At 34.7% G+C, this 24,546-nt stretch overlaps 1 protein-coding gene across 1 annotated transcript in view; it reads left to right on the plus strand.

Moving 5' to 3' along the window:
• The window catches only part of LOC132179014 (UDP-glucose:glycoprotein glucosyltransferase), a 34,629-nt gene extending 17,619 nt beyond the window's left edge, over positions 1-17,010 (plus strand). Inside the window, exons 14-37 of the mRNA XM_059591627.1 lie at positions 1,874-1,962; positions 2,095-2,257; positions 2,498-2,632; positions 2,728-2,827; positions 2,916-3,010; positions 3,161-3,273; positions 3,393-3,603; positions 3,723-3,791; positions 3,911-4,056; positions 8,364-8,465; positions 8,694-8,841; positions 9,258-9,314; positions 9,397-9,527; positions 9,695-9,783; positions 9,898-10,244; positions 10,367-10,441; positions 11,560-11,624; positions 13,259-13,361; positions 13,501-13,659; positions 13,777-13,917; positions 14,032-14,075; positions 14,169-14,283; positions 15,980-16,132; positions 16,429-17,010. Of these exons, the coding sequence (XP_059447610.1) occupies positions 1,874-1,962; positions 2,095-2,257; positions 2,498-2,632; positions 2,728-2,827; positions 2,916-3,010; positions 3,161-3,273; positions 3,393-3,603; positions 3,723-3,791; positions 3,911-4,056; positions 8,364-8,465; positions 8,694-8,841; positions 9,258-9,314; positions 9,397-9,527; positions 9,695-9,783; positions 9,898-10,244; positions 10,367-10,441; positions 11,560-11,624; positions 13,259-13,361; positions 13,501-13,659; positions 13,777-13,917; positions 14,032-14,075; positions 14,169-14,283; positions 15,980-16,132; positions 16,429-16,602 (3,024 nt within the window). The 3' untranslated portion in view covers positions 16,603-17,010. The remainder of the gene's footprint in view (positions 1-1,873; positions 1,963-2,094; positions 2,258-2,497; positions 2,633-2,727; positions 2,828-2,915; positions 3,011-3,160; positions 3,274-3,392; positions 3,604-3,722; positions 3,792-3,910; positions 4,057-8,363; positions 8,466-8,693; positions 8,842-9,257; positions 9,315-9,396; positions 9,528-9,694; positions 9,784-9,897; positions 10,245-10,366; positions 10,442-11,559; positions 11,625-13,258; positions 13,362-13,500; positions 13,660-13,776; positions 13,918-14,031; positions 14,076-14,168; positions 14,284-15,979; positions 16,133-16,428) is intronic.
• Positions 17,011-24,546: the final 7,536 nt, after the last annotated feature.

Consider the following 24,546-nt stretch of genomic DNA (forward strand, 5'->3'; position numbering starts at 1 on the left):
CTTGATCAGTTCTCACTCTGCTGCTTTTTTGTAACTTCAATACCGCACTGCTCTTTTCTAATATATTTTTCTTGCTACCTGATTGGTGTAATTTGAACCCCCTAATGCATTGTAGTTGCACTCCACAGCTCCATTTAGCCACTTTTTTTCTGTTTCTTACTTTTCCTTACGATGTTTGTGCTATACTGCTGTGCTCTTTGTCATTACTTGCCAATTTGGGCACTTTGTTTGTTTGTTATGACTTTCTTTTCCATTAAATTGAGATTCAATTCGATCATTTTCCGATCTTTTTTTCTTTCTCCTGTCCTCACAATGTTGATGCTACGCTGCTATCCTCGTTTACTCTCTTTTCATAGATTTTTGTCCTATTAAAGAGAAAGATCTACATGTAGTCTGTGCTTAAAAATGAAGAGTATATGTTAAGCTGAGAAGCATTGGGATTCAATTATTTTTTTGTGTTGGTGTGCGTATCTATGTTTGCATATCTTAACACTGGACATTAACTCATTGCCACCTAATCCACTGAATACTAAACCTCCTAATTTGGTTGAGTTGCAATCCACGACGTCAATGGCACTTCTTTTTTCTTGTTTTCTCCAAGTGTTGTCTGTCAACTTTTACTTTTGAAATTTGCGGATAGATGCTCTATCACCTGTCTTATGTGAGAGAAGAGGAGGCGCATCACGAACAAAGGAATACTCTTTTTTTGGTTAAATAACCACCTTGTTGTGGATCTATAAATTATTGTTTCTAGGATATTGGGAGCTTTCTAGTGGTTCCCCTCAGTGGAATGATAGCTTCATTACTCACAACTGGGAGGTGGATGTCTTTGCATCGTTCTTCAATTTATTGTATTCCTATAGAGTGAGATGGGAAGGTGGAGACAAGTTTTGGTGGGTGCCATCGAAAAAAGGGGTGTTAGCTGTTAGCTCCTTCTACAATGTCCTTGTCTGTAATGATGGCATTCCTTTTCATTGGAAGTGTATTTGGCGAACCATGGTTCCTTTGAGAGTGACTTTTTTTCACTTGGTCGGCGGCACTAGGGAAGATCCTTACTATAAACAATCTTAGAAAACGGCATATCATTGTGGTCAATGAGTGCTGTATGTGAAAGAAGAATAAGGAATCTCTGGACCATCTTCTACTCTATTGTGAGTTTTCTTGTGCCTTATGAAATGCTTTTTTCAGTCGCTTTGGGTTTTCTTGAGTTATGCCTAGCTGGGTAGTTAACTTGTTCGCTTGTTGGTGGATGGGTGGTAACACTTGGAGTGCTGTAGTGTGGAAGATAGTACCTTCTTGCCTTTTGTGGTGCTGTTGGAGGGAAAAGAATGATCAAATCTTTGAGAGCCTCGAGATGACGTTGGGGGAGCTTAAGTCCTTTTATTTTCTTTATATTTGGACACCTGCGTTTGCAGCTCTTTTGGAGATTAGTTTTCATGATTTCTTTGTTCCTTTTTCTCCTTCTAGCTAATTTTTTTTCTTTTTTGTATACTTCCTGTATACTTGGGTTGTGCTTCGCTTTTAATGATATTTTCAATTCCTTGTAAAAAAAAAAAAAGATATTTTGAAATCCTGTTCTGTCATAAATAGGCTTTGCATAAATTAGCGTGTTGGGGATTGATCAATGAAGGGAGAGTATAGAGAAAGAAGCCTCTCTTTTTTCCTTTCTTTGAATTTTACAATTTATTCGGTTCAGGTCTGTTCCCCTAACCTGCTTCTTGCTTAGTGGCAGCATGACATTATTCATGTTCTTATCATCTTCCTATACTATGTTTTGACTTGTCATATACATATTGCAATTTCAATGCTCTGGCAGTATCATCTGATAAACCTTTATGCATATCTAGATGAGAGTTATTTTGTAATGTGGCAGGTAAATAAATTACGGATTGAGGCAGATGGTTCTGCAGATGATGCACCTGAAATGCACCATGTTGAAGGAGCATTTGTTGAAACAGTATTGTAAGTTCTTAAAGAATTTTTATAGTTGATTGCCACAACTTGTATGCCAATGTGTAATGATTTATTTTCGTTTCTGCTGCTATCCTCAAGCATTCGGTATGTTTATTAAGTGTGGTCATTCTGTATCTGCAGACCAAAGGTAAAATCTCCACCGCAAGATATATTACTAAAGCTGGAGAGGGAGAAAACCTTTATGGAGGAGTCACAGGAGAGCTCCATGTTTGTTTTTAAGCTTGGTGTTGCTAAGCTGCAGTGCTGCCTTTTGATGAATGGACTTGTCTTTGATTCTAATGAGGTATTGCTGAAGTTTCTTTTTGCTTTTAACATATATTTCCCTTATAATCATAATTTTCTTATTTTCCATTGATTTAGGTACATAGGTCATGATTGCTTCCTTGGCATTCAGTTTTTACCTTGGAGCCCCTTTTTATCCATTTGACTTGGATTTGATATGTTGCAGGGACATCATTATTTATGTGTAGCGTATAAGCTTTTTGCCAACACTGTATAATTCTTTTGCGGTTATTTTGAACAGGAGTCTCTCATAAATGCCATGAATGATGAGCTTCCCAGAATACAGGAACAAGTTTATTATGGGCATATACAATCTCGCACTGATGTGCTGGACAAATTCCTTTCAGAAAATGGTATTAGTCGCTATAATCCACAGGTAAAGCATTTTGGTTATATTACATTTTGGGGATATTTTTCTAATAATGTTCTATTACTCATGGTTAAATATGTCTTATTAATGCGTTGATGTAGATCATTGCTAATGGCAAACCAAAGTTCATGTCTCTGGCTACATGTATTCTTGGAGGAGAATCCGTGTTGAATGACATTAATTATTTGCATTCTCCTGAAAGTAAGCTTTATTCAAGTTGAAACCATAAGCTTCATGCTTACAATCTTTTTGATTCACTGTAATCCTGACACGTGATTTCTTTGTCTAGCTATGGATGATTTGAAGCCTGTCACTCATCTCCTTTCTGTTGATGCTGCATCAAAGAAAGGAATGAAGTTGCTACATGAAGGCCTACGCTACCTGGTTATTCTTAATGACCTCAATGCAAATCTATCATATGTTTTCTTCATTTTATATTTACCTTTGCTATGACTATCATCACCATTATTGCTGACACACCATCACCACCATCATCGTTATTGATGTATTTGCAATTTGTGTGCTATGATGCAGATAGAAGGGTCCAAACGTGCTCGAGTAGGCGTGCTATTTAGTGTCAATTCGGATGCTCATTTATCTAGTCTCCTTTTTGTGAAGGTGTTTGAAATCACTGCATCCTCATTCAGGTTTGTTTAGTTTATGAAGGCATATAACTGTTGTAATTTTTTTATGGCTTTGGATGCAAAATTTAAGTCCCAAGTTTCATTTTTAATGTGTATGCCTGGTTTTTTATGGTATCATGCAGTCATAAGAAAAATGCATTAGACTTTTTGGATCAGCTTTGCTCATTCTACGAGCAAAACTACTTCTTTGCATCTCCCAAAGCAGCTGAGAACACTCAAGCTTTTCTGGATAAGGTCTATGAGCTTGCTGAGGCTAATGGGTTACCATCCAAGGCCTTCAAATCTGCCCTTACTGAATTTTCTATTGACCAACTGAAGAAACATGTAAATAAGGTATATGATTTTCCATTCTAGTTTGTGGGCCACCATTTATTTATTTTTTGGTTTCTTAAGGTTATAGATCATTATGTCAAAGGGTTCTTGGAAATTTAATTATTTATGACGGAATGCAGGTGTCAAAATTTGTGTATAGGCAACTTGGGCATGAATCTGGTGTTAATGCAGTCATTACTAATGGAAGGGTGAGTCTATAAGAGTTTTTATTTATTTATTTCTGTATAAGACATTTATAAATTCTATTCAATTTTTTTTTTTTTTTCTATGCAACTGTGTTCTTTAATATTAAATTGGTATGGGACAGGTAATGTTTCCCAGTGATGAAAGCACATTTTTGAGCCATGATCTGCATCTTCTAGAGTCTGTGGAACTTAAGCAGAGAATAAAGCACATTGTGGAAATTATTGAAGAAGTGAGCTGGCAGGACATAGATCCTGACATTGTAACAAGGTAAGTTGGCTTCTGTTACTTGTTCTTTTTTTTTTTTTTTTGGGGGGGGAGGGGATGGGGTGGTGATCATAGATCTGCTCATTTTACATTTATGTATCTACAATAATCTCTCTTTTTTTTCTTCTTTCCTTGAACTTGAATTTTTTGTAAATTTCTGTAACAATCTCTTCTCCCACTCTTGTAATACAACTATCTATCTCAGACCACAACCCATTAGCATCTTTATCTAAGTCCCCTTTAATGTATTTTACCTTTCTATTTTTTAAAAGAACTTCTTTCTCTCCCTTCAAGTTCCAGCCCTTAATTCTGTGTCTCTGTCCTCTATTGTTTCTTTTCTATCTCTTTTTGCAAACATCTAGTACTGCCATGTGTAGTTACGCTTTCTCCTGCTATCAATTAACAACATGATCTACAATCTAACTAACATTTGATCCACTCTTAAAGGTTTCAAGTGTGAACCCCATTTCTTAAACTGAGTGTTTGTCAATATCATCCCATACACTATTGCAAAATCTTAGATAGCATCACCTATCTTGTTCCCTTCTCAATATGACTGACCTCCACATACCCTCTTTAAGTCCTCTACTTTTCCCAACATGATCATTTGGCCTCCTCAAATAAATATCTTTTCTCCGTTTGTATCCTCTGAAAAACTAAGGAATTCATCTCTATCTTCATAAAATCATTGCATAATGGATTCTTCTAAACCTATTTGCGGAGCATAAGCACAAAATTTGTTATCCCTCTCTTCTCCTTACAAGTTTAATCAACAAAATCTTATCTCCTATCCTTCAAACCTCTTTGACTTCATCTTTAAGACTTTAATCTGCAGTTAACGCTTGCTTATCAAATTATGTTGAAGCTTATATACACAGAAGAGATCAAAAGGAATAGCTAAATTATTTCAGTAGTGCACAGACAGGAACAAATGACTATTTGAGGTTGGTGGGGAAGGAGTTCAATGGCAGGAGGGGGAGTAGCTCGGGTGGTGGCCTAGATATCAGTGTAAGAAAGGTTTGGGGGTGAATGGCCGATGGAAGGTGGGGATGTTCTTGGTGAGTGTTTCGGAGCAGAGGTTTGAATTTGTTGTGGGTAACCAAATTCTATATCAGGTGGTAGGTGGACAACAGAGTACAAGACCCATTTTGAACTTATATTTTGGGAATTCTCTGGAGCTTTTGAAGAATGGGGTGAGGGAAGGAGGCTAAGAGGGTGGAATATAAAAGGGATGAAGGTAAACTGTGTGAATGGAGATGGTTTTGATCCACCTTTGGCTGTGGTGTCCTGTTCAGATGAGGAGAGTAAGGGAAGTGAGAGCTCAGGCGATCCTTATGAAAGTCCAGGTGATCCCAGACAGTCTCAAGCGATGATGGAATTTTTAGAATTCATTTACGTTCAAAGCCTAATCGACATTCCTTTTGTAGGGGGAATTTTACTTGGTCTAATAATTGATATTATGAGGCATGGTCTAGAATTGATAGGTTCTTGCTATCTTCGGATTGGGAAGAATATTTTTTGGATGTATCTCAGAGATGCCTTCCTAGATTTTTGTTAGATCATTTTCCGTTGATGCTTGATTATGGTGCGGGGAGTAGGGGTAGTAGGTATTTACGTTTGAGAATATGTGGCTGAAGTTAAGAGGGTTTAGTGGGGCAGGTAAAAACTTGGTTGGTGTCCTATAGTTATACAGGTTCTTCTAGTTATGTGTTGGCAGAAAAATTGAAAGCATTGAAATTGGATTTGAATGGAATGAAGAGGTCTATGGTATGTAGGGAAGCGGGAGGAGATGGTAGATGGTCTTTGTGAGCTAGATATGATTGCCGAGAAAAGACCTTTAACTGAAGATGAAAGGTTGAGGAAGGAAGATATATCTAAAGAGTTGGAGAGGAGTGTCCTTCTTGAAGAAGTGAGCTGGAGACAAAATTCAAGGGCCCTTTGGTTGAGAGAGGAAGATAAATATACTAAATTTTTTCATCGCTTGGCAAATTCGCATAGAAGAAGTTACTTGGTGGAGTCCTTAGTTGTAAATGGAACCATGACTCACGATTCTGCAGAAATAAAGGAGCATATTGTGAACTTTTATAAACAGTTGTATGTTGAATAGTATAATTGGAGACTTTGTTGGATGACCTTTCATACCTTTCAGATGATGCGGATGAAAGAAATTGGATAGATAGAGAATTTGTGGAGTGTGAAGTGTTGGAGGTGGTGAGAAATTACAGATTAGAGGTAGACAAATTACGAATTCAGTACTAGTGGCGAATGAGTGTCTGGATTATTTGATTAGATCTGGGGAAGTGGGAGAATTGTGTAAATTGGATTTGGAGAAGGACTTTGATGATGTTAATTAGGAGTTTCTATTATACTTGTTGAAGAGATGCGCCTTTGGGGAATTATGGCAAGATTGGATAGAGCATTGGATAACTATGGTGTGGTTTCCTGGTTTCCTTAGTAGCTCACATGGATTACGATTGGGGGATCAATTGTCTCCTTTATTGTTTGTGGTCGTTATGGAGGCATTACGTAGGATGTTGCTTGTTGCTGTGGACTGTGGACTCTTATCAGGATTTTTAGTGGGATCGAGGAATCATGAGGAGATGATAATGTTGCATTTATTGTTTGCAGATGATACATTGATTTTTTGTGATGCTAATTGTGAACGACTTTGTAACCTACGGTGTCTCTTATGTTTTGAAGTGGTGTCAGGGTTGAAGGTGAATTTGTCCAAGTCGGAGATAGTTCTTGTAAGCGATGTGGGTGATGTAGAGGTTCTAGCTAGCATTATTGGTGTAGTTTAACTTTGCTGCAGATGAAGTATTTGGGTCTTCCTTTGGAAGCTTCTTACAAGGCTTCTACCATTTAGAATGACATTATTGAGAAAATAGAACATAGGTTGGTGGGTTGGAAGAGGCTTTATGTATCTAAGGGAGACATGTTAACTTTGATAAAAAGTACTGTCTAATTTACCAACATATTTTGTCTCTTTTCCCTATTCCAGAGAAGTGGCTAATAGATTTCAGTTTCATTTACTGAAGTGGTCAAAAATATGTTTGCCGATACTTCAAGGGGTTTGGAGTTGAAAAATCTGATTCAGCTTAACCGAACCCTTTTGGGTAAGTGGTTATGGTAGTATGCTCCGGAGAGAGGCTATGTTGAGATCAGTAGTGGTCACTAAATATGATAGCTTGAGGGGAGGTTGGTGTTCTAAGGAGGTTTTCGGGAGGTTTTCAGGCCCTTATGGTGTGGGGGTGTGGAAATGTATAGTGAGGGGCTGGGAAGGTTTTTTTAAATTTGTTAGGCATGAGGTGGGAGATGGATCTACTTTGCGGTTTTGGCATGATTTATGGTGTGTAGAGCAGCGTTTGAATTTTTCTGATCCGAAACTGTTCAGTATTTCATGTTGTAAGAATGCATGGGTGGTGGATTATATGCCGTTCCAGAGTGGAAATATTTATTGGAATATTTTCTTTACAAGACTTGTGGTCTTTGTTTTCTTTAAGTTGTATTCTCAAAAAGTAAGGCAAGGAGTTGAGGATAAAATTTATTGGATTCATTTTAAAAGGAAATTGTTTGAGGTGAAGACTTACTATAATTTGTTATTTACTTTGGTAAGTTCCCTTATCTTTGGAAGTGTATTTGGAAAGTTAAGGCTCCTTTGAGAGTGGTGTTCTTTGTGTGGACGGCGGCTTTAAGAAAAATCTTGACTTTGGACAATTTTGGAAGATGAATGTTATTGTGCTAGGTTGGTGTTGTATGCGTAAGAAAAGTGGGGACTCTATTGATTACCTTATGCTTCATTTTAAGATTGTAAGAGAATTATGGAGTTCGCTTTTCCAGTTGTTTAGTGTTGCATGGGTTATGTCTTAGAGGGTGACAAAGTTGTTGTTGAGTTGTAGAGGACAAAAGGGACACCATACTGCTTTGAAAGTGTGGCAACCTCCTTTGTGTTTAATATGGTGTATTTAGAGAGAACGGAGCACAAGTAACTTTGAAAATAGTGAGACTGTGATGTTAGAGTTGAAAAAGATGTTCCAATCACTTTACATATGGATAGTAGCTTACAATAGTTTGCCCATTTCTAATTTCTCTGAGTTTTTGGAATTTTGTTCTTTTTGTCTAAATTAGGGATTCTCTTTTTTACTTCCTATGTACTATGGTTGCACACACCCTATGCGCTTTTAATGAATTTGAATTAATTATATATAAAAAAAAGATATTATACTGGATAGAATTTTGTAGTTCTTCAGCATCTAATTTTCTTAAGCACGCACGAGATTCCGTGATGATTTTCTAAATGTTACTTGCAGCAAATTCATTAGTGATGTTATGTTGATTGTGTCATCTTCAATGGCTATGAGGGATCGAAGTTCAGAAACTGCAAATTTCGATATTTTGAATGCACAATATAGGTAAAAAAACTACTGCTTCTTTGAGTAGACAGATTTTTGCTAATGTTTCATTCTCATTACACAAGAGTAATCATACTATGTCCTGTGAGCTATGAAATAAGGACAGAAATTTACAGATGTGGTTTCAGTGGAAATAAGTATTTTTTCTTTGCTATCGATTTTGAGATTCTTAGAATTATTTTTCCGTAAAGCCTTAACTGTTTCTGTTTTGTTCTTTACTGTGCACAGTGCTGTTGTTTTTAGTAATGAACATTCTACTATTCATATCGATGCGGTTGTTGATCCTTTAAGTCCATCCGGTCAGAAGCTGTCCTCAATTCTTCGGGTTGTGCAGAAATACATTCAGCCTAGCATGAGGATTGTACTAAATCCACTGGTTAGTTAATGCTGATAGTTAGGTACATTTTTATATTCATTTTTCATTTATGAAAAAATTGTCTAAAATAAAGGAGCCAAGAGCCAAGTAAATTGATGATTTAACATGTCTTGATGATCTCTTATATTCGTATGTCTCTTCTTTTAAGGTCTTCTTACATTCGTGAAACATGTTGCATAGTCTATTTCCCATTTCCTCTGGGCTTTAGATTTTTCATAGAATAGTCATCCCCATCGAGTGTACTGCAAGAAGGGATAAAGGGGACAATTGTATCTTTTATCAAAAATTAAATAAATTATATTTCTTGCATATTCAGTCAGCTGTGTGGTGTCTCTTCCTGTACTTGTATAAAATAATTGGGTAAAGTTCTATCTACTATTTAGGTGACTGACATTTATTTATTTATTTCCTGCCAGAGCTCCCTTGTTGATCTTCCTCTCAAGAATTACTACAGATATGTAGTACCAACTATGGTATAGCCAAGATGTCCAATTCTTATTAACTCTTGCTTTGAGTTCCAACACTTGGTGTCTTACTTCTGCTATGATTTTGCAGGATGACTTCAGCAACACTAACGATATGATAAATGGCCCTAAAGCATTTTTTGCTAACATGCCATTATCCAAAACCCTCACCATGAATCTTGATGTTCCTGAGCCTTGGCTTGTTGAGCCTGTTCTTGCTATGTATGCTTTCTCCTTATTTAACTTATTTTTCACTGAATACATTCCTTATTGTTATCTTTTCTGTCTCTACAAAATGTAGAAGCCTTGATTTTCATGTATACAACATAAGTTTATCAGTGATGTTTTCTTTGACATTTTCCTCTCTTAATTTGGTTCTGAATTTTCAGCCATGACCTGGATAATATTTTGCTTGAGAACCTTGGCGACACAAGGACATTGCAAGCAGTGTTTGATCTTGAAGCTCTTGTCCTTACTGGTAAGGTTTTGTTTATTTAAGAGAATTGAACTTGGTGCTTTGCATGACAATGCTAAGGTGAGGGATACACGGCCAATTCTGTCATCATTTATATTAATGAACCGCCTTATCCAGGTCATTGTTCTGAGAAAGGCCATGATCCTCCCCGGGGCCTTCAGCTGATTCTTGGAACAAAGAGTACCCCACACTTGGTTGATACTACTGTGATGGCAAATCTGGGTTATTGGCAAATGAAAGTCTCTCCTGGGGTTTGGTATTTGCAACTTGCTTCAGGTAGGAGTACTGAGCTTTATGTTCTGAAGGAAGATGGTGATGGAAGTCAGGAAAAACCATTGTCAAAACGTATAACGATAAATGATTTGCGGGGTAAAGTAGTTCATTTGGAAGTAGTGAAGAAAAAGGGAAAAGAGCATGAGAAATTGCTTGTTTCTGATGATGACGATCATTCTCAAGACAAGCAAGTAAGTGCTTCTTGTTTTGGCCGCAAATTGTTGTCCAAATATCATGTTAGTGAATAAGGTTTTCCAGAGATTTATGCACTACTCTGTAGCCTTATAAATAAATGCCTTTTGTCTTATAATAGGGAAATAGCTGGAACTCAAATCTCTTGAAATGGGCTTCTGGTTTTATTGGTGGTGGTGGTGAAAGCACTTTAGTGGTGAGAAATCTGTCTCTGTTCGACTGATCTCACTGTAGCGTTAGAACTTATTAGTGCCTTGCCATGCCTTCTTATTGCAAACATGACAATGTGATGGTTCTTCTCAATTTCTATTCAGATATCTCAGCTCGCCCATCATCATATGGTGAAATCAACTGTCAATCATGGTCTTAAATTCTATTCCTAATTTTCCAACTGTGCTATGTGAATGTTGTTCTCTTATGAGGGCATACCTTGGTAACTTGAGCAGAAATTTTTTGATAAGTAATTTAATCTCAATGAAAAGCGCAAAGGTGTACAACTCTAGCACAGAAGAATTATACAAGAGAATTTTCTATTCAGTAGAAAAAAAAAAAAGAACAAAGGTTCAAAAAGTTAGAAAAACTAGAAAAAAGCAAACTATTATGAGTTGCTATGCATGTGTAAAGGGAGTTGAACATAATCTTTTTCAGCTCCACCACTGAAGTTTCTCTAACTTCAAAGCTATGTGCATTTTGCTCTCTCCAAGTACACCACATTAAACATAAAGGAGCCAACCTCCAAACTTCTAAAATGTCACGATGCCTCACTTGAACTCCTTAACTCATTAACAACTCTCACCCTTCTAGGGATAACTCAATCAACACGAAACAAATTACATAGCGAGCTCCAGAAATCTCTTGCTACTTTACAATGAAGAAGAAGGTGCTCGATAGGCTCTCCACATATTTGTACTGATATTGTGTTTCACTGTAACGTAGTAACTTCTTGGGAAATTCTATGTTGTTTATCTTGACAGTTGTCACTTGCATCTTGCATCTGATTCATGTTCCCCTTCTGCCATTATGCATTATATAATCTATAATACTTCACATGACCTAGCTTCTCTTTTATTAATTTTGATGAATAAAAGTGCTAATGACGTATCCTCACCAATTTTATACACCAAGATCAAAATAATTTATTTTTAAATGACAAAGATAACTAATGCATCCAATAGGAATGAAGCCCTGATCTCACCCCTTATTAGAAAGGTTGGAGATGCCATTTGGTACAAAGACCATTGACAAATGATATATTGATTACCTGGTCTTTTGTGATTAAGATGGTGATAAAACTAGACCTCTTTTTCCCTTCAGGAGCAAGGAAAGGGTGGGCGAGTTGGGAAAACAATTAATATTTTTTCTATCGCTTCTGGACATCTGTAAGTGTTTATTATTCTTTACCTTTCACCTCTAATTTTATAGAATCCTCGAAGTAATTTTCTGGTATCAGTTTATAATTTTGATCTTCTGTTTAAATTATACTTACATATTGGTCTTCTGTTTAAAATATACTTGCATATGTCTGATGCATACATATACATGAGGTTTCAACTTTAAGTAATGACTTTGCTCTGATTAGTACTTCTGTCATTATCAAGATGTTTTGTAAGACACACCCAAAACAGTAAAATTATTTAACTTAAAATAGATTGTTTAAGTTCATTAACTATGTAGTAATCCAACTATTGATATTTGGTTAGTTTGATTCACTGAGTCACTGTTAATTCAAGGACAGCCTACTGCACCAACCTTAACTTTTCAAACTTTGCATTATAATTGTTAATAAAAATTTCTAAATACAGGAGTATGAGAAGCTAAATGAAAGGAGTATTTAAATAGAGTATGATTGATGGTTTATTGTATCTTAAAATCTATAGAAAGTTCATTTATTTTTAAAATATATTTATTGCTTTTGTTATTGTTATTATTATTATTATTATTATTATTATTATTATTATTATTTATGTATTGTGCTCCTTTTCAAGAGATACTGTGGATATTGGCTGGTAAGTTGTTCTTTAGACTTCTCTTGTTTAAATGAACTTTGTTTGAATTTGAAATTATGTTTGGCTAATATATGAGTGTTACAATAATAATAATTTAGATTTTTTGAAAAGCATGGTAGCACATTGTGTAACTACAGACAGTATTTGTACTGCATAATATTTATTCATATTCTGAAATGCACTCAAACACCTTTAATTTTTTTTTTTTTTTTGAATTAAAATCGAACATCTTTTCGAAATAGTTATGGGTACTTCCATATTTGACCACCTTTGATATCTTTGCTGATATCATCTTCGATGCCTTGTGGGCAATGAGATTGCTGTACATTATTTGGCTAGTGGTAATGGTCAGATTGTGTGTGCATTGTGTGTGTGTGTGTGAGAAAGAGAATTTGGTATCTTTACAAAAAAATGCATTCTAATGGAGTTTGAGGTAGGAGCATGCATTTTGCACTTTTTGGCTTGTTTTGGTATCTGTATTGTGGAACAGGTTCTCAAAATCAATTCCCTGTAATCTCATTGAAAAATTAAAGTGAGATGTTTTGAAATTTGATTCTCATTCTCCACATTTGACGACCCTGGATATCTCCGCTGATACTGTTAGTTAATTCCTTGAGGGGATGCAATTGTTAGACTATTTGGCTTGTGATAATGCTCAGACCATGTGTGTGTCAGAGAGATGGAAACAACAACAATCCACTCATTGCCAATGCTTTTACAATCCACTCATTGCCAGTGCTTTTAGGTGGTAGATAGCAACCCTTTATTTTTTTTGATGAATAGACAGCAACCCATTATTTATTTTTTATTTTTTGATGAATAGACAGCAACCCTTTATCCCACACATAACAGCTGCATATTGAATTGAAATCCATATTTCATTTATTGACAAATTTTTCATGGTTTGACCAAGTGATTCTCTCTCTCTCTCTCTCTCCCCCCCTCTTCCCCCCTTCACAAACTGTGTTTGCTTTTTTGGGTAACGTTCTCATAATATGTTTTGGCAGGTATGAACGTTTTCTGAAAATCATGATTCTAAGCGTCCTAAAGAACACACACCGTCCAGTTAAATTCTGGTTCATTAAGAACTATCTCTCTCCTCAATTTAAGGTTGTATGTCTATCTATGATCATTTTTTTCTGTCAAATCTTCATATTATTTTGCCAATAAACTTAATTGAGAAAAAATAATATAAAAGAAAATCGTCTTAACGTGCATGCACTCTGTTGGTGGTTTATATAACATGCAGAATGTGATTCCACATATGGCACAAGAATATGGTTTTGATTATGAGCTAGTCACCTACAAGTGGCCCACATGGTTGCATAAGCAGAAAGAGAAGCAGCGAATTATTTGGGCCTATAAAATCTTGTTCCTTGATGTTATCTTCCCAATTTCTTTGGAAAAGGTGTTAACATTTCTTGGTTCTACTTAAAATTATTTTGCTTTATTTTTGCTTCTTTATCTTCTCTTGCTTGCCAACTTCACATATACGTTATGCTTAAAAGTCCTCCGTTATCTGCAGGTTATTTTTGTTGATGCAGATCAGATTGTCAGGGCAGACATGGGAGAACTCTATGACATGGATATTAAAGGAAGACCTCTTGCATATACTCCTTTTTGTGACAACAACAAGGATATGGATGGATATCGATTTTGGAGACAAGTAGATTCCACTTTTTGTTTTTATTTTATTCATCTTCTAATTTTTTTAGGTGATCCGTCATACACATGTTAATACACTGCTACCTATTTTTTCCCTTTATTTTCTGTGGAACAGGGTTTCTGGAAAGATCATTTACGTGGCAAACAATACCATATAAGGTACGTAACTGCTTTTGTTCATTGTGTTGCTAAATTAAATAACCCTTTCCAAGAATAGCAGTTGGGCTTGACAAGCAACTTACTTTTGTTCAGTGCTTTATATGTTGTTGATCTGAACAAATTCCGAGAGACTGCAGCAGGAGATAATCTAAGAGTTTTCTACGAAAGTCTTAGCAAGGATCCAAACAGTCTATCTAATCTGGATCAGGTAGGTGGTTTAAGTTCAAGATGTTCAATGTCTTCAGTTAATTTTTTTTACCTTAACAATTCCAGTTCCTCTTATGTTAGCAATATCATGTTTTCCCATTGTTTATTGAACAGTTACTTACTATTAGCATTTCTCTGACTCTGTATGACTTGTGAAAATGATAAGTTCCATTTTTTTCTGTAATTTTGGAGTCATATCGTATTCATCCGATGTTATGAGATTGTGGAGTCTTCAACTTTAGTGTAATCAACATCATGTTATAAGCTATGAATAAATCATATTCATTCCAGCCAAAAAAAAAAAAAACGATCATGCACATGCAACAAATAAGCCTTTTAGGATTGTGAAATGCAAATTAACCAATTTTAAAATACTATGAGAAACTATAGATGTTTAATTTAGTATTAACCTTGCCATTTCCAATTTTTACCCACAAATAGTGAAAAGCTAATTAATGATTTTCACAATTTAGGGAAATGTCAAGAACTTGCCTCCTAAATTTGGAAATTAAACTCTACCCCTCGGTTACTGTAATTTTTTTTTCCCTAATTTTCCTTGTCATCTGACCAATCTGCTTGGTAACCATCACTTGAGGTTACTTTAGATGGGAATATAGTTTGAGAAAGAAATATTTTGTCAGTTGATAATGATGCATGAGTGGTCATAAAGGTGTATTTATCGTATGGATCACAAATCTCAAGGGTTAGAATGTCATTTTTCAGTATAAGAGGCAAATTCCTGACATTTCTTCAAACCTTGAGAGAGGTTTGCACAATTTACCATTATTATCATAAGATTTTTTATTGAATCCTTGGTGGAATGATGGCAGAGATGGCAGAGGAATGAACTACGTTAAGTGTATTGAATTTGTGATTTTTTCTAAGTAATTATCTGAAAATTAGTTGTGCTGAAAAATAATGTCTGGTATTATTCATAAAAATAATAATGATCTGAAGCAAAAGGCAATTATCTGAAACTGAAAAGTAGTTCTGCTAATTGAAAAATCAACTTATTTTTTACAGTAGTTAGAAAAATTACCATTTTTCATATTGCTATAGTTGGAAAAGTCATTTTTTTCCATCTTTAATTTTTCCTTTTTCCTTTTTTTTTTTTTTTTTTTTTATAAAAAAAATAAAAAATAGTCCTTTAATTTTTAAGTGGGCCAAAGTGAGGGCTGGGCACCGGAGATCACAATGTTTTGGGGTGACAGTGTGGGTCGAGTGTCAGAAGAGCAAGAGAGAGAGAGAAGGCTTTGGTTGAAGGAAAAAGAAAAAATAAGAGAGAGAGAGAGAGAGAGATGGGTTGAAGAAAAAAGAAAAGAAATTTTTTATAGCCAATTTAAGTGGTTATTTTGAAGTAGAACTCATTTGAAAATCACTTCTTAGGGGCATGATAAGTGGTTCTGTATGACCACGATTTTTAAGAGTTAGCAAACATGATGGCAAGTTTTAAAACCAGATATTTTGAGTCATAAGCAAATAAGTCCATTAAAGTAGTGATACCAAATGGAGGCTAAACAATGCATTATTAGAGCTATTGTATTTCAGCGGAAACGATTTTTTTTTTTTGGTCAAGTTATGGTCTGTACAAAAATTTTACTTGTGTATATTTCATGAACATTCAAATTCCCCATGATTTTCTTTTTTCATTTATGCTTGTCTTTAAAGTTAGATTGCTGAGTGCCTTCGTATTTCAGGATCTTCCAAACTATGCTCAGCATATGGTACCCATTTTTTCACTGCCGCAAGAATGGCTGTGGTGTGAGTCCTGGTGTGGTAACGCCACAAAATCCAGAGCAAAAACCATTGATCTTTGCAACAATCCCATGACAAAGGAACCCAAGCTTCAGGTAAATGCTTCTTCATTGGAGTTGTGCTCCCTCTTCCTTTAGACAGTTTTTTTTTTTTTTTTTTTTTGATGTTGGGGAACCACTCCAAGGCAGAGCCCTTCAGATCCACCCCTGTAGAGTAAACCCCAGTCCTGTGCACCGCACCCTTGGAAGTTTCCCTACAAATCATTAAACATGGTCCTTTAGATAGTTGAAACCACATAATCATTAAACATGGTCTTTTTTCTTCTTCTTCTTCTTTTTTGTCTTTCACTTTTCCATTTAGCTTTTACTAACTTTAGTTGTGATTTTCACAGGGTGCTAGAAGAATAGTTTCAGAGTGGCCAGATCTCGACTTGGAAGCAAGACGATTCACCGCAAAAATCTTAGGTGATGAAGTGGATCTCCAAGAGCTATCTTCTACTCAATCACAGAGTTCAACAAGAGACAGTTCTTCAGAGGAAGACCTGGAATCAAAGTCAGAGTTGTGAATATAATTTACATACAGTTTCAGCTCAAAGTTTATAGAACCTTCCAAGGAGATCTTGAGGCATCATCTGAGGTAGTGTTCCTTTTCACCAGAATTTATATGCCAAAGGAGGGATTTTAAGCTCAGCAATTCTTTTTTTCTGCAAAACAAGATGTAGAGCTGTGCTGCCCCTATCTAATATAGTTCAGAAAGTAGAACTTCAAGTCATGACTTTTGTAGAACTAGTTAGCTGTTGATGTTATTATCATTTGCCCTGGGGCTTATGATCCCTATACCAGCTACTCTAAAAGCTTTGAAGAAACTTTTTAAAGCTAATTTATATGGAAACACTAGGGAAAACATGAGAAATATTGTTTCCATTTACAAATTTTGAGGCAATTATCTGATTTGAGTTGGGATTTGCTTCTAAGCCAACCCTTTTTCTTTTTCTATTAACAACTGAGACTTGAGTTGTGAGTGGCATGCGTGCTTGGTGCTTAGTGCTTCATGGTATTGGGCATATCCCACAAGTGGGTACGCGAGGGAATGAGGCAATTTAAGCAAAACAATTTTTGACACGAACTTAATATGAAATTAGTGGGTTAGGGTTAAGGGGTCTCATCTAGTTAATTTAAATGGGTTATGTTATGATTGATGTATATAGTATTATGCTCGTCTTGACACTACTTGAACTCGGTACGAACTCAATACGAAATTAGTGAGTTCGAGTTGAGTGGTCTGACCCACTTAATTAAATAAGTCGGGTTATAATTGACTTATATACTTTTTATACTTACGCGTCAACTCAATATGAATTCAATATGTGAATACGAACTGTCACACTTAAGACATCCTAGTGCAATTGATAATCTGTTAGATTGAACTTCGCCTTTTATGAATCTGCAATTCAATTGAGGTTTAAAAGAGGCTGGTGGCCTGCATTGGCTTGGCTGGGTTGTGAGTCTTGTGACCAACGTCAATTTGGAGGTAAAATACCATGCGCCAAATACTTGTCCCTCCTCCCGGCTCCCACACGCCGGGGTGTGGGCCACAAGCGCCGAGTAGATTCCTCTTGACGCCTTCCTCCATCGCAGTGGCTATTTTTTGAGTTTTTCTTGTTATTTTATATGTTTTTCTGTAGTGTTCCGTTGCTTACTATTTAAACCGAACTAGTTTAGCTTTAGACTCTGTGTGAAGTTTATCTTTTTTTCACCTTTTTGGTCTCCATGTAGTTCTTTTTTTCTAATCAATGCGGGAGAGGGGCTCCTTCTAGTTCTTTGAGGTGCTAGTGGTCTGTCTGGATGAGGTTTTTAAAAATAACCCGAACCGGTTGAGCTTCAGACTCGCTATTTGTGAAGGGAACCATTTTTCCTTTGTTCATTTTCATCTAAATCTCCACAAGTTATTTGGAAGCTTCTTTTTTTTTTTTGTTTAATCAAATGCGGGAAAAGGTTACAAGGGTATTATTTGGAAGCTTGTTTAGATGTAATATAGAGGTATTCTTACTCTAGATGGTAGTATCCATCATAGTGCGCCGTAGCTTTCATTGACTGCATTCGCAAGTGACTTTCATTTTTTTGATCTCCTTTCAGTTCCTTGAGGTGCTAGTGGTCTGTCTGGATTGGGTTTTTTTTTGTCTATGCTTGTATTAGTTTTATGTCTGTGCTGTCAAAGTTTGTTTTGTAACTTCCTTTGGTTTAATGAATGCTGGATTGTGACGACTATACATTCATCAAAAAATGTGGGTTGCACACTAAATTATTTCATTAAATAAATAAATAAAATTATTTATTTTGAATATTTTAAATAATTATAAAATGTATTTTCTATCCAAAGTATTAAGTGCATTTATTTGAAAGAGTTACATTATTTATATCAATCCAAAATTTTGAAGTGTATGGAGAAAAATTGCCCCACATTAGCTAGAGATAGTGAAGACAATCATTTCATTATCATTATCATTTTAACTATAACTTGAGTAATAGAGAAGAGAGCTAGCCACTTAGCAGCGACAACGCTACCCACATCATGGGCGCATGCTTGGGCTTTGGGATTATGAAGCACACTTTTTTCACTTCACATTGAAAGTGATAGGCTCTAAATTATTTTAAAAAAAACCAGGCTGAGATGAGTCCAAGACCATTTTAAATATGACCATATGGTCATCTCCATAAACACAACACAATAGCCATCATTCCTTCTCCTATAATCTTTTTCTGCTATTCTCATAAAAAGGGTGTTTTAGGTTACTCTAGAAAGTTCAATTCTAGAGTAACTTCTTGGCTTCATTGTATCTTGTAAACTATTTTGTCCAATCCTTTTAGGACTTCAGAAAGGGCACAAAATACGTTCTAAAGAAATCTCATTGTGGTCGAGCCCTCGAAGTCCTTAATTTTTTTTCCTTCATATTATACCTTTTCCATACATATTTTCCAACAAATTTAGAGCGTTTTTTCGGTTATGGAGACTAACACAATCAATTAAAGTGATGAATTAGGACTTGGTTTGTCTTAATTGCTTTGTCAAACAAAATATGTGTACCAAATATCTTCATCAGCAAAAGAACTTTGGAAAAGCTTAGAAACAAAGTACAAAATTAAGGAGGCAAGTAACTTCACTTTATACCACTGAATTATCACGCAATTTGATAAGCCTTCTCCCACCCCCTCCTCCCTACCCAAAAAAAAACTTCAAAACCTTTCAATTTGAACTTTTGAACTTTCAATTACAGTCAATTTGAACCCCTCCGTCAGATTTAGCCATTAACTTCTAATGACAATACCTAAAAAGACCCAAATATCCTTGATTTTTTTTTTAAAAAAAAAATCTGGAATTAAGGTTAAATTTGGAATTTTATTAAAAACTCAAGGGTATAAATGTCATTATCTCACTTTTAATGTTTAAAATCTGACGGAATGGTTCAAATTGATTGCAATTGAAAGTTCAGAAGTTCAAATTGAAAGGTTTTAAAGTTTGAGGAGGGCTTGTCAAATCGTGTGGTAATTCAGGGGTCTAAGAAGAAGTTACCCCAAACTTATACCATCTCTAATTTTTTGGAGTTCAAGATGTCTAACATTAAGCTGGTTTTAAGCCAAGTGTATGAATTATTGCTTATCGTTGGAGATTTTAAAACAATGAGAATAGAATTGGGCAATTATAAACAAATTTTCTTCGACATGGAATGACAAAAGACAGCTTTTAAGCATAATGATACAAAATATTCCTTTGAATCTCTTCAACGCTACTTACGCAATGAAGAAGATTCTAGGAATAGAGATAGAAATTATGATAATTATGATGTGAAGACTTGAATTAAAAAAAAAAAAATGTTTCAAGCATAGAACGATAAAAAGTTCAAGAAGAATGATCCTAACCTCAAAAATCAAAACAATAATAAGAAAGAACATTATTTGGTTTGTGACAAGTATGGGAATCGCTCCTATCAATGTTGGTATAAGAAAGAAGAAGTAAATGTCGTGAATGAAGATGTCGTTGCAATGGTAACCAAAGCCAATCATGCGATATCTGATAATGGATGGTAGCTCGATACTAAGAATCTGTTTGTGATTGCGTTTGAAAAATAGAGCTTTTAAGTTAAAAAGTGTTTTTGGGCAAAAGCTTCATTTTTTAGTTTTTGCCAAAAGTTCGTTTTGGCTATTTTTAGGCTTTTTGGACCCTTAAAAGTGCTTTTAATTTTTTTACCAAACGAGTTTTTTTTTCTTCAAACAGACTTTTTGAGTGTTAAAAGTACTTTTAGGCCCCTCCAACGCAATCCCAAACAGGCCCTAAAGCTACAATTCATATCTCAAAGGATATAAGCGTTTTCCAAGACTTATGAAATGGTTGATGATAGACTGAGGTGAAAATGGGGAACAACATTCGAACCAAGGTCATTGGAAAAGGAACCGTTGTGCTAAAGTTCATCTCTAGAAAAGTGTTGACTCTTGTAAAAGTACATCATGTTTCTAAAATGGAAGATAATTTAATTTCTAGCAATCTTTTGAATAAGAGATGCTTCAAGGTGATGTATGAATCGATTAATTTTTTTTAGTCCAAGAGTGGGATTTTGTGGAAAAATGTAGAATGACATGGTGCTAATAAGTATTTTCTAACATTCATGGGTGATTGCACTAGATATATCCATGTTTATTTACTTAAAAAGCAAAGATGATTTTTTTTTTTTTTTTTTTTTTTTTTTTTTTTTTTTTTTTTTTTTCAATTACCAAGTCACAACACATTGTATACCTCAAAAAAAAATGGCATTGTAGAACAAAAAAAATAGAACTCTTGGAAAATTGGTAAATGCAATGCTATTGAATGTGCTTTTATTGGAAATTCACAAAATAGCATGACTTCTAGATTTTTAAACTTAGATTCAAATGATATAATATGAATCTAGCGAAGTTGAGTTTTTTTAAAATTTGACTAAATATCATTTTCGAAAGGATGATAGTACTATTGTTTGTAATCCTACTAGTGTTGATAATGAAAATAAACATCCTAATGAATTTGAACTAAGAAGTAAAAGACCTTTTGGAGTCTTGGACCATATTTTCTTATCTAGCTTGTAGAATGGAGGGCAAAATTAATATATATATACATATATATATATATATATATATATATATAAAATTGGGAGACCACCGTATGGCTTGTGGGGGCTGAATGGGTGGTTCCGCCCCTGGAAGAAGATAGAAATGTGGTGAAGAAGGAAATTAAGTTTGTGCTTAATTAATGTTGATAGTGATCCTTCATCTTATCAACAAGCAATGTCCTCACAAGATGTAGCTTTCTGGAAACCATTATAAATGATGAAATGGAATCAATTATTTCCAATCAAACTTTGAAACTAGTTGATTTACTTTCTGGTTCAAAAAACAATATAATGCAAGTAGATATTTAAGAAAAGCTTAATGTTGATAGTACTCTTACAAAGTTCAAAGCCTGTTTAGTTGCTAAGGATTTAGACAAAGAGAAGAGATGAATATTTTGACACATATATACAATTTGAAAAGATATCCACTGTTAGAGTTTTAATTTCTCTTGCTACTCTTAATTCTCGAGTAATTCGACAAATGGATGGAAAATTACTTTTTCTTGGAAGTGATCTTCTACACAAATCTTCAATGTGTAGAAGAAAACTAAAGCGAAATGCTAGGTGATGGATGAAGAGCTTCTCACATACATTATGCAGCCAGACAATAGTTTTTTTTTTTTTTTTTTTTTAAGTCGATCACAGCATACAATGTGTTCTGATGAACAAATTTTTGATGCCCAAAAACCCTCAAAGGTCCGGCCACTTCGTGTATCCACCGTGTTTGATTAATATCTTCTTTTCTGTATTTGATGATAGAGACATGTGAGTATGGATGTTAGATATGTTTAATATGAATTGATAAATAAATTGTGTGCCTTTGCACAGCTTTTGTACGTACGAGTAGTGTACAAATTATTCATGGTGGCCATGACAAAGTGCATACTGCAAATATTCATTTGAATGCAAGTGTATATGCATGAGTGTCCACCATCTGTTGCTTGCCATTCATGCATGATTTGTGGAGACACAAAATATTCAAATCAAATGAGTGACAGCCAATTAAACAAATGGGTGTAGAGATGGATGATGATCAATGGATGCATGGATATAGTGCACTCATTGTCACCCACCTTCAACGACAAGATACAAGATTTGAAATGTATGACAGGATCCATAGGAGTATGGCAATCAATTCTGTCACTCTAATTTCCCCCTATCACCAAGGTTACACAAATTAAGCTTCACATTATTAATAGTAATTAGGGGTACATGCATTTTTGGTCCATGTAGTTTGGAGTTTTGACAACTAATTCACCAGGTTTTAAAAAGTAATTAAACGCTCACTGGGATAAGCAAAAAAAGAAGAAGAAGAAACAAATTAGTCACTAGTGTTAGAAAAAGTAGACAAAATTTGTTAATGTGGTAAATGAGGGTGGTCAAACAACCCCAATAGTCGGCCACCACAACTGACCATATCTTAAGGTGGCCGAATCACATCAAAATAATAATAATAATAATAATAATAATAATAATAAATTGAGGGGATGGCCGAACCACTTTCAATGGCAATGGGAATACTAGTTTGGCTACCTTTTTGCTAGTCTGATTTGTGTTGAGGACCGGGTTATTTTTTTGCCAATTTCTTACTATTATGTTGTTTTTTCTATACTCTATTTCTGTTTTGAGTTTCTTGTTAGGGAGTTCATTTTTAATTTTTATTTATTTTTTTATTAAAAACAAGCATGTATTATATATATGAGTAATGCAATATATCACTTTTCTTTTCCCACAATGATGACGTGGCAATTCCATGTAACCCTAACAAGAATTGATCCAAAGATTGATTGAGATTTCAGGTTAACATCATGGGATAATTATAAGATAAAAATGTAATTTCATGCATTATGCCTATATATATATATATATATATATATAGAAAAGCAATTATAAAAATCTTCAATTGTGACTAATTTTCTTATAATATTGTGGTGCAAGCACTAAACAAAGAGGGAGGGAATTGTCACAGGTTTGGACACCTAATTGATGAAGCTAGAGGGGTTTTGAACTCCTTTCAATATTGGGAGGTAAAGCATGTCAAGCGTTGTCTAAATGGAGCGGCACATAGGCTTGCTAAGGAAGCGTTGACGTTGCGGAATGAATATATTCTCCTAGAGGAAATTCCCTAATATATTTATGCTATTATCTTTTTTTATTTTTTTATTTATTTTTTTAAATTGAAGAGGGGAAAAGGTTACAAGGGGTTTATGCTATTATCTTAGTTGAGCGTTGTACTTGATTTGATTTTCATATTTATATAATTGTTCGACTTCTTTAAAAAAAAAAAAAAAAAAATTGTGACTAATTTTCTTATAATATTGTGAAAACGCAGTTAACATATTGTTTTAAGTAATCGAACAAATGATTTCAAAACACAAACAAATATAATCAAACAGATGTAGCTCAAAATCCGGATATAGAGTTTTTGTCCTATACAAAAAGTAGAATAATGCTATATAAAGTGATTCTCTTCTCAAATACAAATTCAATGATAATTTTAAAAGTTACATCAATCTTGAAGGAATAAAATAACAAAAAAAAAAAAAAATGGTCCCTAGAAAGTCCTTCCCATCCGGATTGAAATCCTTCTGAGATGGTGACATGAGGTGCCCTATTCGAGATGCTTTTCGAAATCAAAGAAGAAAACATTAAGAAAACGTCTGAGAAGTGATATTCCAAGCGGTGGAGAATTTAGGGAGTCACCATCATTGCAGAAGTTCGAAGATTGTGGGGCAACACTTTTTCCTCTTTTTATCTCAATGCCCACACCATTAACTAATCTATATGCAGATGCTCTGGTCCCAACCGTAATTTACAATGAGCCATTTTGAATGTTTAAGGTATATTCCTATATTACAATACAAACTAATTGGCTGAGAAAGCTTTTTCAGAGGATTTTTTTTTTTTCATTTTTTGTTAAAAAATATTTTGATCTGATCTAAAATGTTTGGAGTTGTTTGTTGATATATATATATATTTGTTAAAAAGATAAAAAAACGTTATCAAATGAGACCATACTTTTTTCTGGTAAAATAGGTAGCACGTTTGAGATTGCGATTTCATAGACAAAAAGTGCGATTTTAATCTAAATTGTAGAAAATAGATCGTTTGTGATTGTGTCTTTTAAAAAATACGATTTGAAATTTTCAAAAAGCATTTTTCTTTTAAATGCACAATTTTAAAGGTTAAACTGGAATTTTGCTAAACACTTAACTACGTATTTAAGAATCACATTTTGAAATCGCAAACCTAAATCAATCCTTAGTTAGCGTAAGAAGCTTTGGATTTGTATGTATGGTTAGGGGAAGATGCACAAGTAAAATTTAGCCCTTTTCAGCTTAAGGATCCGGATTTTGATGAACATTTTCGAAT

Source organism: Corylus avellana, chromosome ca1, assembly GCF_901000735.1.
Source record: "Corylus avellana chromosome ca1, CavTom2PMs-1.0".
In the NCBI taxonomy this organism is placed as follows: Eukaryota; Viridiplantae; Streptophyta; class Magnoliopsida; order Fagales; family Betulaceae; genus Corylus; species Corylus avellana.